This window comes from Geotrypetes seraphini, chromosome 1 (assembly GCF_902459505.1).
Source record: "Geotrypetes seraphini chromosome 1, aGeoSer1.1, whole genome shotgun sequence".
NCBI lineage: Eukaryota > Metazoa > Chordata > Amphibia > Gymnophiona > Dermophiidae > Geotrypetes > Geotrypetes seraphini.
The window spans coordinates 67,218,622-67,238,312 of NC_047084.1; the positions used below are offsets into that span (position 1 = coordinate 67,218,622).

General features: G+C 40.4%; 1 protein-coding gene across 5 annotated transcripts in view; it reads left to right on the plus strand.

The window, feature by feature from the left end:
- CPLANE1 (ciliogenesis and planar polarity effector 1) overlaps window positions 1–19,691 on the plus strand; it is a 372,488-nt gene that overhangs the window by 197,308 nt on the left and 155,489 nt on the right. For all 5 annotated transcript variants that reach the window (XM_033932742.1, XM_033932734.1, XM_033932750.1 and 2 more), the window contains 3 exons: window positions 644–801; window positions 1,284–1,435; window positions 17,770–17,852. In XM_033932742.1, the coding sequence (XP_033788633.1) occupies window positions 644–801; window positions 1,284–1,435; window positions 17,770–17,852 (393 nt within the window). The remainder of the gene's footprint in view (window positions 1–643; window positions 802–1,283; window positions 1,436–17,769; window positions 17,853–19,691) is intronic.

The following is a 19,691-nucleotide window of genomic DNA, read 5'->3' on the forward strand; positions in this document are numbered from 1 at the left end:
AATTGCCTCCTAATATATGAAATATTACATGATTTTTTGAGGTTTATAAATATAATTTATTTTCATATTCGTTTTGAAAGTCAATATCAAGTATTATTTTAAACATTACAGAGTTAATTCTTATGTATTAGGAACCTAACTTTGGGGAGTTAAGAACCAAAATTAGCCTCTGAAAACTGACCAAATCCAGGTTAAAAGGCCCCTTTGAGAATTATGCTCCTAAAATGGCCTATTTGCAAATTTACTAGGATTGAGAACATAATTCCTTACTCAAAATGTCACTAAATTCCTAAATTAAGGAGCATAAAATGTGGATGGCAACAGGGGTGGATTTGGGACAGGGAAAAAATTGAGTTTAGTTCTGATTTTCAGCATTAGACTCATAAAATAGGCTTTTGCAAATCTAGGCAAATGAACTGCAGTCCTGAATTTATAAGCATAACTTTTAATCTCACAAATTAAGATACATTTTCAGCTCAAATCTTAGAGTTGAAAATTGGGCACAATTTTAGGAGCTGAACTTAGGTGTCTGAATTTAGGAGCTCAGCTTTTTTTGATTATCAAGCCCAATAATTATTAGCTTAAACTTTCTCTCTCTATTTCTCTATCTGATAAATCTTATACTGAATTGGATTTTATTTAGGTCCCAAACCCTGAATATATTGTGGCCCCAGTTTTCCATCCTGAGACAAGACCAGTGATACAGAAAGAGAACAATGTGGATACAGTCTGTCCTGGTTCAGCAAGCACTCCAGATGTTCCAGAAGCAGATGTTGACGAACTTTGTGAAAGATTGTCAGAGTAAGTCAGAGATTCCCAAACTGTGGATTTCAAATGAGATCAAGGAATCTGCATTTGGGGTCGCAACTGGGATGGAAGCCTCATAGGACATCATTGTTCTGCAATCACATTCTTTCTGTGGTTGAGGCTGCAGAAAGATTGGTGAGCACAGGACTAAATCTTAAATAATGTTTGCAAACTAAGTCAATCAGATTTGTCTTCAAATCATTATAATTTATAATAACCAGAGGCTTTACATATCATACCTTGTTGAAAGATCCTCATTTGTATCCCAGCACATTTCTGCATGGGATAATACCAGAGTAAATAGATTCTGTTGAAGAGAACTGCTGACTGCTGTACGGTCACAGGAGTTATTTTTTATTTGTCAGTTTATTAATGGTTTTACAATTGCTTCAGCTTTTGAAATATATATGAACGATAGCATAATGTGTTTAATAATTAAGGTATTATTTTATACTTTTATCTGTGGTAATTTGCAGAATTTCTTCTGGACTGAAAACATATGACATGAATGAACCTGAGCCTCTCCTTCACAGTAGTGCTGATGAAATAACAGACTGTGATAGTTATCCAGTAGAAGAAAGGGAAGATACAACACCAGATGCAGTAGATCTCCCTTCAGCATATGAAGGTTTTCTACATTTCTTTCTTCTGGGGGCTATGTACAATGTTTTATATTGGTGATAATGATTGTTTGGGCATCATTTTAAAAAAAATTATTTACAGTAATGTAAGCAGGTGACAACTTTTAAATACATAAGAAAATGCATTCCAGTGTGCAATAAGTGTGTCATTCTGGATAAGTGGGTTATCTCCCCAAGCTGCAATCCTCTGCAAAAGGAATCCACTCCAGATTTTTTTCTCTAAACCTCTTACTTCACAGAGAGCTCTACTGTCATGTACAGTTTTTCTCTGCTGCATGCGAGCCAGAAGGAGTGTTTCTGTTCTGCTCTGCTTTTTCTTTAATTTATTTGAGTTATTTTCAGATTTCTTTGTTTTTTTCTGCTTGGAGCTTCCCTGTTTGTGGGTCCAGCTCTACCTGTGTGGAGAAGAAGCAGATGGAGGTCTGCAGCTGACAGGCCAGTCCCTTGTGGTACCTGTTAGCCAGCCTGCAGAAGCATTTTTAGTGTTCGAGACCATCCCCTTTAGCATAACTCACCTACTGCTTTTTAAAGGGTTTGAGCACAGGCTATCATGAGATTCAGAAGTGTCTCGCAGGGTGCTGGCTGCGTTTTTGCCTCACCACTTCTGGTTGCACATCCATCAGTCTGCGGGGGTTCACTCAGACTCCGTGTATGACTGACACCCCGAAGATTCAATGTTGGAGAAACATTCTGGATGAGGCAGTGATTCTTCTCCATTTTCATCTACTGTTCAGAGCTGAGACAGGTTGCAGCACATTCCCAGCACAGGTCACAGTGAATAAGACTGTTACAACCAGTTAGGTGAATCGGGGGGGGGGGGGGGCAGAAATTATAATTTTCAGTGGTCTATGCTTGTTCCCCTTCTCCCCCCAGAATCCTAATTTCTCAGATTTTTGCTTTTAATTTTGAGGGGGTGCTAAACTGATGATGGCCATCTTTAATTTTAGCAATCTTTTTTTTCCTAAAGTTTCCTGCAGCTTTTAAATCTGCAAGTTTTGCCTCAAAACTTATTGGGATGTAGTCCTTGGTCTCTTTTAGCAATAATCCATGCCAAGAATTGTGCACTTCAGGATCTTCCTTGTGCCACATGCCATGCCACGCCACACATGAGGGAGAGGCGGGAGCATCCAGCTTAGTCTTTGTGCTCTCAGGCTGAACAAAGTGCAGCCAGCCTGGTGGTTTGGGCAATTTTATGGTCCTAGAAACAGCGACCATCCTGTGCAAAAGGACGCAGAAGCCATGGAGCCCAAGAGACACAACTTAGAGTCATCTCTGAGTGGTATGGCTTTCTCTTGTCAATTTAATGTGAAAAGCCTTTCAGGAAAGCCATCCTTCCAAGGCTAAGGTAGACTGCGCTTTGGATGCTGCATGGGAGGGCTTTTCCCCTTTGGCTGCATTTTCCTCTCAGTCTTTTGCTGTTCAAAGCCTCGGAGATGGTATGGATGAAGACACAGATGATGAATCACTCACTGTTATTGTCTCAAGATGCACCTCCCATTTTGAGGAACGTAGGCCCGCAGTCTGGCGCTTTGGATCTGGTGATGGCGTTGAATCCTGGAGATTGGCCCAGGTGTCCATGGTATGCAGATCTAATACGCCTACAAGAGGACGAATGTCTCCAACTCCAGGTGTATCTGTACTTGCTCTCACCGGGACCAATTGCCCTAGACGATCCAGGTCGCTTCAGTCTTACGCATGACTCTTGAGCATGTGGCGCTAGTCAAGAAAGGATATTCAGACGTGGTTATTACTACCCTACTGAAGACCAAGAAGCCATCCACTCTTTTGGCATATGCCAAGGCATGGGATACTTGTTAAAACTGGTGCAATAAAGATAATTTGGATCCCAACAGAGCCTCAATATCATTGGTATTGGCCTTCCTTCAAGAGGGCCTGAACAAGGGGTTATCAATAGTGTCCCTTAAGGTGAATGCCTTGCTTGCCCTTAAGGTGAAGGCCTTGCTTGCTTTAGAGACCAAGAGACGAGAATTTCAATAGCGGCTCACCCAGACATTGTTAGATTCTGCAAAAGAGCTCTGAAGCTTAGGCCACCGATCTGAGATCCTTTCCCTTCCTGGAATCGCAACATCGTTTTAGGAGGGTCTCAGGATAGCCCATATGAGCCCTTGGTATTCCTAGTTGCAATTGCCTCGGTTAGAAGAGTTTCAGAATTGCAAACTTTGTCGTGCAGTGAACGTTCCTAAGCATCACAGAAGCAGGAGTGCCCTTGTGTACGGTATCTTCCTTTGTGCCAAAGGTTGTTTCAGTATTTCATATCAGCCAGGAAGTCAGACTATCAGCCTTTCAACCTACAAGTTCTAAGAGGTAAGACAAGGCTTTAAAGCTTCTGGATATCTGCAGAGTTCTTTTGTATTACCTGGAAGTGACTAATGAGTATCTACTTGACCATCTCTTGGTGAGGCAGATGAGCTTCCAAGGCCCCCATTTCCAGGTAGATTTGGGCAGCGATCTCCTCTAAATACATTGTCTGTGGCAAACAACCACTGATGTTGCTGAAAGCACATTCGACAAGAGTAGCCTCCTCTTAGGTGGAATCGCAGGCGATACTTCCAGAGGGGATATGTAGATCTGCTACATGGTCTTTCCTTCACACATTTACTAAATTCTATAGGATAGACATGGCAGCACAGGAGGATTCCACGTTTGGATCTTTGGTACTGAGAGCAGGCTTATCTATCCCGCCCAGGATTTTGGGGACTGCTTAGGTATATCCCTATGGTTCAACACACCATCCCTATTGCACTGGAAAAAGAGATTAGGTTCTTACCATGATAATGTCTTTTCAAGTAGATGGGGATGGTATGCTGGCCCCCCACCCCCACCCACCCAATAATTCCTGATGCATTTGTTTCTGCCTTAAGCTTCATGGTCCTCTCCATAGCTAAGACTTCTTTGCCAGTCAGATTAAAAGTTCAGAAGCCTCCAGTTTCATAGAACTGTAATGCTATTCCAATTTATTTTATGATGTCACCTTGGGAACCCCTAATGTAGGCTTCCCTCAAGTGCCTTACATGGAAAGCACTCTTCTTGTTGTCATCTCAGCCAGAAGACATGCTCTTCAGCATTAGCAACCTACAAGCCATACTTGTAGTTAAATAATAAAAAATGGTTCTTTGAATACATCTTAAGATTTTACCCAAGGTAGCAACACCTTTCCATACTAATGAAGAAATTCTAGTTCCTACATTCTATCCAAAGCTGCACAGTAATCTTCATGAGAAAATCTTTCATACTCCGGACTGCAAGAGGGTTCTAACATACTACCTTAGAAGGAACTATATCCATTTTAAAATGTGCCGCTTTTGGATCTCTTTGGACCCTGACAGAATGGGTATAAAAATTGGCAAAAGAACACCAACAAATTGATTAGCATCTTGTATTCAATTCTGTTATAAACAAATGGGTACCCCTCTGGATACCAAAATGAAGTCTCATCAAATTAGAGCCATTATGGATGGTGTGGTTGTCCTAAAATCAGTTTCACTGGATGCAATATGTAAATCAGCATCGGAAACATGGTCTCTTACATTGTTTCTTGAATCAAGCCACAGCAAAGGACAATGCCTTTGATCAAATTATATTTGGCCAGTATGTCTGTGAATTAGTAACACTGACATGCTCATATTTTTGTACTGCAGGTTTACCCTAAGCATGGTGCAAAGAAAAAATAAAGAAAAACAAGCAGCCCTAAACTTGGGAGTCATTCACTAATTGTACAAGTTCAAGTTTAAGTTTCAAGTTTCTTTATTTTTGATATACCGTCTATCAAAACAAGTGTCTAAACAGTGTACAATATAAAAAGATTATAAAGAAAACAGTTTAAATAAATAAATAAATAAAAGCAATATTTTATCAAATATTAAAAATCCTAGACAAATTTAGGTTAACATACATGAAACAGAAGGAAAGTAGGGGAGGGAAAGGTTGTTTAAAATATATCAAAGTAAAATTAATAAGAAAAAGGACAGTAAATGGGGAGAGGCAAAAACATTAGGAAGGCAATCACTTCTAAAGAACCTACTTCCTTCTTCTGTCCTGCTTCTTGATGAAAAAAATCATGCTTGCTTACACGTAGCAGGTGTTTTTGTAGATAGCAGGCTTGATCAGGGCCACAATCCCTCCCTGACAGTTGCTTTCCTTCTTCAGAGTTGGTGAGGAAACTATTGCATGTAGGAAAGGCCATACATGCTCATAATTTTACACTGAGTTCTGAACTCTGTGAGAGCTGTTCTGTCTCATCACCACTCACTTGTGTGTTTGATCAGTCTTGTTTATGGAAAACACCTGTTGCAACTGATTGATGGTTAGCAGCAGTCAGCACAGGACCCTGTGTGTGCTCATAGATCCCATTATTATGCAGAGGTTTCCAGTCTAGTTCATTGACTCACAAGCTCCCTTCTAACTGCCTATACTAGGTATAGAGCACGGTGGAGGTCAAAAGGGAGGAGGAGCATCCCTTTTCTACAACCCCCTTCTTTTGATTTTGGAACCCTATTTGGGACTGATCCATAGTTTGGAAACCCTCTTTATTTGTCTTTTTATCCTTTGATGGAACATATACACATAGCAGTTTGACCCTCTCAGCATTTTTTTAAATATTCTGGAATGGATTGATTTGCACTGTGCAAGTGAAAAGGCCTTTTCATGCCATGATCATCCAGTATGGAATTCTTTGCCGTTAGAATCTGATTATATGGACTTTAGGAAAAAGGTTAAAGAATGGCTATTTCCTGGTTAAGAGAGGATGTTTGATATACTTACATTGCTGGGTAAATGCAGGTGGGTGATGGGAATAGGCAGTTTATTATTTAAGGGTGAGTTGGGCTTGGTTTGGATGGTTGCGGGGTAGGAGGATAGACATGTATGTTGTTGTTTTATAATGTAACTCATCTTGGGCATTTTAGTAAACGTATGCAATCAAACTTCAACATTCAAACATGGTTTTTATTTAATAGCAAGAGTTTTTCAAGCTACAGTGCTATTTGTTCAAAGGCTTCTGTTTAGCAGGGGGGGGAAAAGAATAGCTACTGCATTGTAGAAATAAGTGATAATAGTACCATACTATACCAACTCTTGTATCCCGCAAATGTCAGTTAGGAATTATTGAGGCTTACACAATATTAAAATTGCTGCAGAGACATAGATATTATATAGAAATTACATGGAAGGTATCATGCAGGGGACTGCATGGGAATAGGTCAATGCATTGAGGAAAAACGGTGAGTTTTTAGTGCTTTCCTGAATTGGAACTATGTGTATGTTTGTCGAAGGCTGCCCGGGAGGTTGTTCCAGATTCTGGGCCCCTGAAACTTGAAGGTAGTCTCAAAAAGAGCCTTCCTTCGAACATGGCGAGTGGAGGGGAGTGGTAATTTCCATCATTGGGTTATCCTTGAGTTGTGGAAGGATTGTGTGATTTGGATGGCAGATGTGAGTCCAGCTGAGTTTTTGCTGTAAATGGTCTTATGGACCATGCATGCCACCTTGAATTGGACCCTGCTTCTGACTGGCAACCAGTGTAGTTCCTTAAGGAGAGGTGTAACCCTCTCATATTTGGTCTTGCATAAGATTAGCCTTGCCGCTGTATTTTGGAGTAATTGTAGTCTCTTAAGTTCTTTCTTAGCAATACAGCAGTAGAGGGAATTACAGTAGTCAAGGTAGGGGAGGATGACTGCTTGGGCCATCATCCTGAAGTTTGTTGGGCTCAAGGTTGATCTAATGGTTCTGAGCTGTCTTAGACGGAAGAAGAACTTCTTGATCAGTGAAATGACCTGGTCTCTCATGGTTAGGTCCAATTTGAGGATGACACCAAGGACTTTAAACGATCTGCTTATGGCTATCTTATCTCCCGCGGACTCTTGGTATGGCGAACTGTTTTGGTTGCCAAACCATAGTACTTTTGCCCTTACTGTGGGCTGAAAAGCCCTCCCTTCACATGTTTCTATGGTAGGCTAGCTGAAAGGTCAGACAGGTCAAACTCCAGATGTGCCTCTCAGGATTTCTTCTTAAAGTTTCTTGAATCTTATATATGTAAAACATTTGAAATTAAATACAAATCATTCTATCACACATCATTCTCACACATTCTAACATACATAGGGATCCCTTCACTGACACCCACATGCAACACTCATATTTCATTCCTAATCAATACTGCATTCAAAACCTATTTAAGAAAGATTTGCTTCTATACCCAGCATTGGAATTCTGGACCATCTCTTAATACTTAAGCCATGAGGTTTCTCTTTTTCCCCCTGGGCATGGCAGTCCACACGAAGAACACTAGAATCGCAGGCCTTTTATAGGCGGGAAAACTGCAGTTTTACCTCAAGAAGAAGAGACACACAGAAAGACAGAAAGCAAGATGGAGTTCTTAATACTGCTATACTTCTACCTGGTTTCCTCCATGATCTGGCGTAATCCAGCAAAATACATAATATTATGCTTTTCCTTAATATTAATTTGTAGTGTTTTTCTGGCCTTAGCTGCAATCCATATTCAGATTAATATTCACCAACTTTTTCTACGCTTCTATTGGGTGTGGCCTTAACTAATATATATGCTTGCATCTAACTAGAGTTGCCCAGAACCATACGAAAAGCAGGCATTACAAGTAGAAAAAATCCACAAAATATTGCACCTGCACACTGTCCATTCCATTAACGCATTATAGCGCCCCCCACAGCCAGCAAGCGCCACTACAACTCAAAATATGATCTTATGGTACGCAACTTCCATAAAGTATAATAGCCCTTTTATACCACAGCATGATTTTTCAAAGTCAGATGCTAATCTGGAACACCTCCTAAAATTTTGATCGTTGGATGAACAAGGGGAAAATCTCCTTCAGAGAGACTTTCTTTTACCAGAAACATTAGGCAGCTAGGCAAAGCCCTACCTGTCAAACTAGAAGCTGACAATGGTCACAGTGCAGAGTATTTGGAGGCCTTGGACTATGATAGAATCATTTCTTATCCAGGGTTTGATAAGCCAGAACTTCAGCTTCAATCATTAGTGATGAAATCAATCCTTAAAAAATTTTCCAATGCAAATGTTTATGCCTCAGCACCTCCAGGGCATGAGGGCCATACTATGGACAAATTTGGATGTCATCTTTATCAGAATTTCATGCTGGTGAGCAGGATCCTTAATTACAATTTCTACATTTCCTACTAATTAAAACAACTGATAAGGCAATTGCCTAACTTTGACCAGTATATTCCTTCACAGCACCTTGCACAATATCAACAGATTGTGCGGACTCTCACAGTCTAGAGATTATATTGCAAGGTCAGCTTATGATGCTATTTGAGATGTCATCTAGAGCATTGGTTCCTAACCCTGTCCTGGAGGACCACCAGCCCAGTCAGGTTTTCAGGATAGCCCTAATGAATATGCATGAAAGAGATTTGCATGTAATGAAGATGATAGGAAGCAGATCTGCCCCATGCATATCATTAGGGCTATCCCAAAAATCCGACTGGCTAATGGTCCTCCAGGACAGGGTTGGGGGGACCACTGATCTAGAGTATCGGCTATGTCGGTGGCTATGAGGTGCCTAGCTTGACTAAGAGTTTCTGATATGAACATCAATCTTCAGGACAAATTAGCCAGTATTCCATGCTTAGGAGATGAACTTTTTGGTGATTCCATCGAGGCAGCCACACAAAAATTAACTCTGCATGAAACGAATTAGAATTCTTTAGTCAAAACAAAGGCCAAGCCTTCTTATTCCTATCAAAGGCGATATACTACTAAACCTTCTGTTTCTGTACTGCTACCACAAAGGAAGCAGAAGCAACAGAGATTTCAGAAAGCTCAGACACCTCAAAAGCCTACTGAGTCTTTTTCATGCACTTCTTGAGGGTATAGCTGCTGTTCCCCTCTCTCAACCTCTTCCCCTTCCAATCAGAGGTTGTCTACAAATCTACCATCAACGTTGGACTCTGATAACAACCGAACTGTGGATTCTCAAAGTCATCAAGGAAGATTACACTCTTCATTTTCTCTCCATACCATGAAATCACCCTCCGAGTCTTTTTTCAACCTGCAGCAGATGTCCCTTCTTCAGGAAATAGAGGCTCTACTTCAACTAAATGCCATAGAGATAGTGCTCCCTCTCAGAGAAATCAGGGGTTCTACTCCAGGTATTTTCTTATCACAATGAAGACGGGAGGTCTACGTCCAATTCTTGACCTCCGAGACCTAAACAAATTCCTAGTCAGGGAAAAGTTTTGAATGTTATCCCTGGGAATTCTATACCCATTGTTGGATCAAAATGATTGGCTATGCTCTCTGGATCTAAAAGAAGCTTATACCCATGTGCCAATTCATCCTGCTCACAGAAAGTTCCTGAGATTTCAAATTGCCCATCAACATTTCCAACACAAAGCTCTGCCCTTTAGCTGGCATCCTCTCCAAGAATATTCACCAAATGCCTTGTAGTAGTGGCAGCAGCTTTAAGAAATCAAGGGTTTCTAGTTTTTCCCTATCTCGACAACTAGCTCATAAAAGATGCCTCTTTTCAGGGGGGTGCTCTCAGCAACACAGTCAACAATTCTCTTTCTTCAACAGTTAGGATTTGAGATCAACTTTCCAAAATCTCAACTTCAGCCCTCTCAAACTCTACAATTCATCGGAGCTCTACTCGATATTATTCAACTCAGGATGTTCCTACCTCAACAAAGACTGGACAACCTGATCCAACTTTACACTCAAGTATACCATCTTAAGAACATAAGATTTGCCGCTGCTGGGTCAGACCAATGGTCCATCGTGCCCAGCAGTCCGCTCATGCGGCGGCCCTTAGGTCAAAGGCCAGTGCCCTACTTGAGTCTAGCCTTACTTGCGTACATTCTGTTCCAGTAGGAACTTATCCAACCTTGTCTTGAATCCCTGAAGGGTGCTTTCACCTAGAACAGCCTCCGGAGGAACGTTCCAGGTTTCTGTCACTCTGAGTGAAGAAGAACTTCCTTACATTTGTACGGAATCTTGTCCCTTCTAACTTTAGCGAGTGCCCTCTCGTTCTCTTCACCTTGGAGAGGGTGAACAATCTCTCTTTCTCTACTAAGTCAATTCCCTTCAATATTTTGAATGTTTCGATCATGTCCCCTCTCAGTCTTCTCTTTTCAGGGAAGAAGAGGCCCAGTTTCTATAATCTCTCATTGTACAGCAACTCCCCCAGTCCCTTAACCATTTTCATCGCTCTTCTCTGGACCTTTTTGAGTAGTACTATGTCCTTTTTCATATACGGTGACCAGTGTTAGACGCAGTATTCCAGGTGGGGACATACCATGGTCCGGTACAACGGCATAACCTTTTCAGATCTGTTTGTGATCCCCTTCTTAATCATTCCTAGCATTCTGTTGGCCCTTTTCGCCGCTGCTGCACATTACGTGGATGGTTTCAGTGACTAGTCTATAAGTACTCCCAAGTCTCTTTCCTGGGGGTTCTCTCCGAGTATAGCACCGGACATCCTGTACTCGTGGATATGATTTTTGTTACCGACATGCATCACCTTGCACTTATCCACGTTGAACCTCATTTGCCATTTCGCAGCCCATGCATCGAGCATATTTATGTCTCTTTGTAGGTCTTTGCAACCCTTCTGTGTCCTCACTACTCTGAATAACTTTATATCGTCCGCAAATTTAATCACCTTGCTCATTGTGCCAATTTCTAGGTCGTTTATAAATATGTTGAAGAGCACAGGCCCGAGCACCGAACCCTGCGGCACTCCACTCGTGACGCTTTTCCAGTCCGAGTATTGTCCATTCACTCCCACTCTTTGTTTCCTATCCGCCAACCAATTTTTAATCCACATGAGTATATCACCCTCGATTCCATGGCTTGTAATTTTTCGAAGTAGACGTTGAGACTATTAGATCATATGGCCTCTATAGTCCATGTTACTCCCTTTGCGAGACTTCATCTCAGAACAGCTCAGTGGTCCCTGGTGTCTCAATGGTTCCAAGCTCTGGAACCTTTTTCACAGAGCATTACAATCACACCATCACTTTGTCAATCCTCAAATCTTTCCAAAGGGCTGCTGTTTCAAACTTGGGGAGTTCACCTGAACGGTCTCCAGATGCAAGGTCACTGGTCTGCGCAAAAATAGAAGCTCCTCATAAACCTCTTGGAACTCAGAGCAATTCTCAATACTCTGAAGACTTTTCAGCACAATATATATCCAATCACGTCCTCCTTGTCCACACAGACAATCAAGTCACAATGTATTACATAAACATGCAAGGAGGGACGAGTTCTCTGATTCTCTGCTAGGAAGTCGAGAAAATTTGGTCCTGGGCAATTGCTTGGAACATATACTTCAAAGCAGTCTATGTTAAAGGAGCACAGAATACATTTGCCGACAAACTCAGCAGATATCTGCGACCGCACAAGTGGATGCTCCTTTCCAAAGTCTTATATCAGATATTTTCTCATTCTTAGACAGATCTTTTTGCATCCCTCAGCAATCACAAACTGCTTCAGTTTTGTTCCAGGAAATATTCTCCTCATCATCTGGAGGCAAATGCCTTCATCCTGGATTGGCAGGCAAGTTCCTTTATGCATCTCCTCCGATTCCTCTCATTCTCAAAACATTGGTTAAGCTCAAACAAGAATCGTCTATCCTGATCTTCATAGCCCCTCGGTGGCCTAGACAATCGTGATACTCCCTTCTACTTCAACTCAAGGTAAAAGATCCAATAACCCTACAGATTTTTCCATCTCTTCTAACTCAGAGTCAAGGGTCTCTTTTACATCCCAATCTGCAGACATTGCACCTGAGAGCTTAGTACCTCTCAGCCTGACCTCAGCAGACGCTAATCTATCTGATTCGGTCAGAGTAATTTTAGAAGCATCCAGAAAATTTTCTACGCAGCAGTGCTACCAACAGAAATGGACACGGTTTTCAGCTTGGTATGATCTTCATCATCACGATGCTTCATCTTCCTCTATATCAGTGGTTCCCAAACCTGTCCTGGGGGACCCCCAGCCAGTCAGGTTTTCAAGATATCCCTAATGAATATGCATGAGAGAGATTTGCATACCTGTCACTTCCATTATATGCAAATCTCTCTCATGCATATTCATTAGGGATATCTTGAAAACCTGACTGGCTGGGGGTCCCCCAGGACAGGTTTGGGAACCACTGCTCTATATCATCAGTGTTGGAATACCTTCTCAAGTTTCAAGTTTATTTACAATTTGATTAATCGCCTATTCCAAATTCTAAGCGATGTACAAATCAGCAAAATACATAGTTAAAATATACATAAAATAAACATACATAACTAACAAAGGACTAAATTTGCAAAACATAATTTAAAAAAAACTCATTTACGAACACAATGAAACAATAGGTAAGGCAAGGAAAGAAATACAATCTAAGTAATGTAGGAGTCAACAATTAGAGGTTAAGCACAACAGGAAGGGAAAGACAAAACTGAATTGAAGGTTTAAAAATAAACAGAAGAGCAGTAGGCAAATCAATTAAATATTGAATGCATCTTTAAAAAGAAAACTCTTAAGTTTGCTCTTAAACTTTTCCAAGTTCTTTTCCTCTCTTAAGTAAAGTGGGAGTGAATTCCAAGTCTGAGGTGCTGTAATAGTAAAGATAAATTGCCGTCGAGTATTGATAAGTGGTCTTAAAACCACTTCAGTCAGAGTTCACCTTAGTGCTATCAGTGCTTTTCATGTTCAAGTCAACAATAAATCTGGCTGCTCATCTTCTTGTTTCTAGAATTATGAAAGGACTTTTTAACATCAAACCACCTCCAGTGTTTTGGGATCTTAATATTGTTCTCTCCACACTGATGAAGCCTTCATTTGAACCAATGTCTACTGCTCATCTTAAATATCTCACTTGGAAAGTGGTATTTTTAATCTCTATCACTTCTACATGTCGAGTGAGCGAGCTTCTAGCATTGGTGTCGGACCCACCTTTTACAGTTTTCCAGCATAATAAGGTAATTCTCCACACCCATCCTAAATTCTTGCCAAAATTGGTTACGGAATTTCATTTAAATCAATCGATTGTGCTTCCAGATTTCTTTCCAAAGCCTTACACTCACCCTGGGGAAACAGCCATTCATACCTTGGACTGCAAATGAGCCTTGGCTTATTACTTACAACAGACTCAGTCTCACAGAACCTCTCAACTGTTCATCTCCTTTGATCCCAACAGATTGTGCTGCCCAGTAACCAAGAGAACTATTTCCACATGGCTTGCGGCCTGTATTTCCTTCTGCTATGCTCAGGCTGGGCTGCAGCTCGGAGGTCGTGTAAAAGCATATAAAGTCCGAGCTATGGAAGCTTTAGTTGCATTCTTACGTTCCACTCCCATTGATGAAATCTGCAAAGCAGCTACTTGATCCTCAGTTCACTCATTCATGTCTCACTACTGTCTGGAATCACATTTCAGATGAGACGGGCACGTCGGCCAAGCAGTCTTACAAAATGTATTTTCTTGAAGGCCAACTCTCTATCCCACTGCAGTAAGCTAGAGAGTCCAATATGTGAGAATATGCTGCCTGCTTGTCCTAGAATAAAGCATAGTTACTTACCGTAACAGGTATTATCTGGAGACAGCAGGCAGATATTCTCATATCTCTCCCATCTCCCCTTGTTGGCTTCTCAGCTTGCTTACAGAACTGAGGTACCGCGAGCCTTAGCGGGCAGGAAGATAGTCACACATGCATGGTGTGAGAAGTCGTGAAGTTTCTTAAAACTTAAAGTTACAGTTCACTTGTCATACTGTCTGTACCAGGCTCCATAGATGACGTCACCCATATGTGAGAATATCTGCCTGCTCTCTCTGGATAACACCTGTTAAGTAAGTAACTATGCTATATAAGCCAACCCCAATATAAACCGAGGTAACCTTTTTCCCCCCAAAAAGGAGGAGAAAAGCCTAACTTGAATATAAACCAGGCGGGGGAGGAGTTAATATTCAAGTGTCCTGCCTTGCCCTGAACCCAGCCCCACTCCCCCTGCCAGCTCTGCACCCAGCCCCCCTCCCTGGCTCTGCACCCTGTCCCTCCTCCCTTCCTGCCTTGCCAGGCTCTGCACCCTGTCCCCCCTTCCTCCCTGCCCTGTACCCTCTACCAATACCTTAGAGGTATCTCCCCCTCTCCTGCCTTTCCTCCAAAGTATACAAATTGAGATCTTTAAGTCTGTCTCCATATGTCTTATGATGAAGACCACGCACCATTTTAGCAGCCTTTCTCTGGACCAACTTCATTCTTTTTATATCTTTTTGAAGGTGCAGTCTCCAGAACTATACACTATATTCTAAATGAGGTCTCACCAGAGTCTTATACACCAGAGTCTTATACACCAGGTCCTGGCTGACTGTGACTTTTACCTCCTTCCCGCCTCCCCCACGTAACTTTAAAATCTCCAGTTTTCCAATGGTGGGCCAGGACAGGAGGGATCCTTCCTGTCCCATCCCACCGCTTGGCCACCGGGGATTTTAAAACTATGTGGGGGAGGCGGGAGGGAGGTAAAAGTTTTTCAAGTTGGCTGGTGTTACCATCAGGTGTTACGGCAGGCCCGGCGGAAGCCTGCAACAGGTCCGGGAGGGGGGCGAGTTGGTTCTGACCTGAATATAAGTCGAGATCCCCATTTTTTGGCCCCAAAATCTCGGCTTATATTCAAGTACAAAAAAGGAGGTATTGATGCTCCTGTATAAGACTCTGGTGAGACCTCATTTAGAATATAGTGTATAGTTCTGGAGATCGCACCTTCAAAAAGATATAAAAAGAATGAAGTTGGTCCAGAGAAAGGCTGCTAAAATGGTGCGTGGTCTTCATCATAAGGCGTATGGAGACAGACTTAAAGATTTCAATTTGTATACTTTGGAGGAAAGGCAGGAGAGGGGGGAGATATAGAGATGTTTAAATACGTACGTGGTGTAAATATGCATGAATCAAGTCTTTCATTTAAAAGGAAGCTCTATATTTTGCACCAAGGTATGTATTGGGTCCTCCCAGAGCTCATTGAAAATCTCCCAGATTGGTTGTGGTTGGAATGGCGACTCATGTTCCCTCTGAGACTATGTCATGTTCTCAGTATCAAAATGCCTAAATTATATAAAGAAAACAGAATTTTAATGGATACATGGAAAATCTTACGATATATCAACAATTTAACACCTATCCCTTTGCAAAAATCAACAAATCAGGCTATATGGCTTAACTCCAAGATTCAAATTGGTGGATTTAAGGTCATCTGGTAACATTGGATGATAGCAGGAATACATATTTTAGATGATGTTATAAATAATGGTAAGTTGCTTGATTTTTCACAGTTGCAGCATAAATTTGGACTTAATTCACAAAGTTTTAGATGGCTGCAACTGAAGCAGGCCATTCAGGTGGGGTTCCCTGAATGGAAAAATTTAAATAATCAGTATAGCTTGGAATTCATATGTTTTCAGGTGGAATTCCTGGGACACCAGGCCGCACAATGGTATAAATTGTTAGCTGAATTTGCAAATAAAAAACCAAAAACTGGTCTTAGGGACATCTGGAGCATTGAGATTAAGCACCAAATTTCTGCGTCTCAATGGCCACGAATTTGGACTTGGAGGATGAGATGTGCAATGTCGGCATCTATGAGACAAATGGTTTTTTTTTTGTTACACAAAGAATTCTGGACCCTGGTTCATCTACAAAAGATGGATAGCTCTAAGTCAAATAGATGTTGGCATTGTCATCTCGAAGCAGGGACTTTAGATCATTTATTGGTTTACTGTCCTTTTATTAAGGCATTTTGGAAATCAATATGGGGCCAAATTAATTTTGTTGGAAAATCCAGTGGCATTGTCTTATGATACTGTATTATTTGACATGATTATGAGGGCTAAAAGCCAAATATCATCTAAGAACAACAGGCTTTTGTTAATAATGACAGGAGTCGCCATACAACAAATTACAAGCAATTGGAAGAATTGGAAAAGGCTCAATTATAGTTTTTGGTGGAACTCCTTGTGTCATATGTATAAAATGGAAAGGACATTGGCCATTCAGAAAGGGAATTTTAAGAGGTTTCAGGAGATTTGGGAGCCATTAGCAAAATATTGTGACGTTTAAATAGTGTTTTCCCCGTTATATATGCACATCCGGGAGGGGGTAGGTGGGAAGGGTGATAGGTTAATGAATTTTGAATTTTGAATATTGATATGGGCTGATAATAGATATTTTATGTATGGATATGGTAATTGATAAGGGGAGAGGGGGATTCAATTCTGAAATGGTTATAACAAGAATATTAAGTGTGATATTTGAGCATAAAATGTTATATGTATTGTTACACTTATTGTAAATATTGAAATTAATAAAGAATTTGAAAAAAAAAAGGAACCTCTGGAATAAGAGGGCATAGGATGAAGTTAAGAGGTGATAGGCTCAGGAGTAATCTAAGAAATACTTTTTTACAGAAAGGGTGGTAGATGCGTGGAACAGTTTCCTGGTGGAGGTGGTGGAGACAGAGACTGTGTCTGAATTCAAGAAAAGTGTGATCTCTAAGAGAGAGGAAGAGATAATGGTTACTGCGGAAGGGCGACTGGATGGGCCATTTGGCCTTTATCTGCCTTCATGTTTCTATGAGTCTATATTGTATTTGTATTTTTAGTGAGGTTTTTCAGTATAATGAGGAGAATGTGGCGTAGTGGTTAGAGCTACGCTGCTCTTTGTGACTCTGGGCAAGTCACTTAATCCTCCTCTGCCCGAGGTACATTAGCTAGATTGTGAGCCCACCGGGAGAGATGGGGAAAATGCTTGAAGTACCTGTATGTAAATCACTTTGAGTATGGTTGTAAAACTGCAAAAAAAAGTGGTATATAAGTCCTAATCCCTTTTCCACTACAAGTGTATGCTTGCAAGAAAGAGAAATAGCGAATTAAAATAGTGGGATGAAAGAATAAAAAGAGAACCAGCAATATATAGGGAAGATAGACAAAGAAGAGAATAAAAGTAAAGCAAATTAAATTAATGCTGCACTATATTGAATAAATGAGCGATAATATTGTCTTTGTGCTTTGAGGTACCCCACCTAGCATATGTGCAGTATGATTTGAGTGACTGTGATGCATCTTGTGATCCTAGAATGAAATTTTACTTTTCAAAATGTACAGACTTGGTAGAAAGTCTCCTAATAAGACACTAATCACCCTTTCTCTGCAGTATATGAGTTAATGGTTTGAAAAGTTCCTCAGGGTGACACTCAAAATCCCTGAAAATACTGTGTTTGAGGAAAAATCATGATAATATATATATTTTTTTTAATCTTTACTTCATAGAAGATTTAAAAGAACAACTTGAACCACCTACTGGACCCAGCATTTCTGTGAGCATTAAACCTGTACAACAATTAAAGAATGAGGCAAGTTATCACACAAACAAATTAAATTATTTCACTGAAATCTATTTTAAGTGGGTGTTTCTTAAAGGCTTCATAAAGTATTAAAATAGTTTATAAGTTTTGTAAGACCGTAAGAGAGACAGCTGGTGACTATTAGCAACCAATGTACAGATAGCTAATAATTAAATTGGCACTTGTGCTCAGTTCCTGAAGTCTGATCCACATGAGCTTTAATATCTTTTGTGGGTTTCACACATATTAATACAGGTACACGATCCTTTATCTGAAATTCTAAAAACTAAAAAGCTCCAAAAACCAAAAATGTTTTTGTAATATTTTTACATATCTAATTTGTACAAAAAGGCTTACTTTCAGCATCAAAAGTGAAACCTGGCCCCAAAGTCACTTTAAAGACTTCACTCTACACTGATAGTAGTTCAGTTTTTTCATCTTACCTCACTCACACTAGTATACCACTGAGGTGTTGCCAGTGGCCACAGCAATTCATATTTGTTGTCTGCTGTGGCTCCGCACACTTCTCTCTGTCACATCCAGCCAGGAAGGAAAGAGGAAATGATGTCAGCAAGGCAGGAGGCAGCAGAGAGAAGCCTGCAGCGCTGCAGTAGGCAACGAATATGAATCTATGGCCATTGGTGACATATTATTCCAAAAACCGAAAAATTCTAAAATTCAAAATGTCTTTGCTTCCAAGCGTTTTGGATAAAGGATGTGAACCTGTACTCTGAAGTTTATGTATGAGACATACTTCTTTTGTTATATTAGCCAAGCTCATCTAAGTAAAATTATGTGCGTATAGGGTTTAATTTACAATCTGAATTGTAGGCCTCTATTTAACAAATAGAATCCAACATTTGGATCTTGCTAAATATCATCTATAAAACCTGCCTGTTATTTGTCTACCAACTGTTCCAAAGTTCCACTCAGTCTCTCTGCTGTGATCTTAGCATAAATCTTTATATCTACAGTCAACAGAGAAATGAGTCAGTAACTTCCTGGATTTGTTGGGTCCCTACCTTCCTTTGGCAACACAGTTATAAGGGTTTATTTTAATGCTTTAGGAAAGGAGCCCTTCAAACATTGCCTTCAGTAGCGGATCAATTTGCCATATTGAAATTTTATAAAACTTGGCTCGTTTGCCATCCAGTCCTGGAGCTTTAAATCCTTTCAGATTGAGGATTACTGCAGCTAATTCTTCATTTCCAATAGGAGCCTACAAACCTCTATCTGTTGCAGCTAGGAGCTGTTTGCATTGAGCACATGCTTATACCTATCTGAGGCAATCTTAGAATAGGAATTTTTTTTCTTCTTCCTTTTAGGAAGTTGTGAGAGCAAATATTACAGAAAGAAAGCAAAAGCTGAGAGACAGCTAAGCTCTTCTCTTTTCTATTTATTTATTTAAGCATTTCAAATCAAATATACAAGAATCCACTTGTTATAGCAAATCAGAGTATCAGTATAAACATAGCCAGGAAAAATCTATAGAATAGAAATTAAAAACAAAAACAAATTGTAAAAAAGGAAAACCCCTTATTGATTTTGTGCATATCTTTTTAAATGCCTCCTTAGACCACAATTACACCCCATGAGAAACAAAAGAATTAATGAGACAAGGCGATCTCTATTTTAATTTTAACAAAATCTAAGGAAAAGGCTTAACATGTAGACAGCCAACTTTTTCTTGCAGCGTTTACTTTACTTAATTTAAAATTTCTTTGTGTACAAAAAATGTCAAAGCTGTTCCGGAGTGAAAAACGCATACTTGGTCCCAGCATACCTAAGGAGACATTTGCAAGGATAGCTTAGTAGAAAAGTGGCTCCCATTTTTAATACTTCATCCCC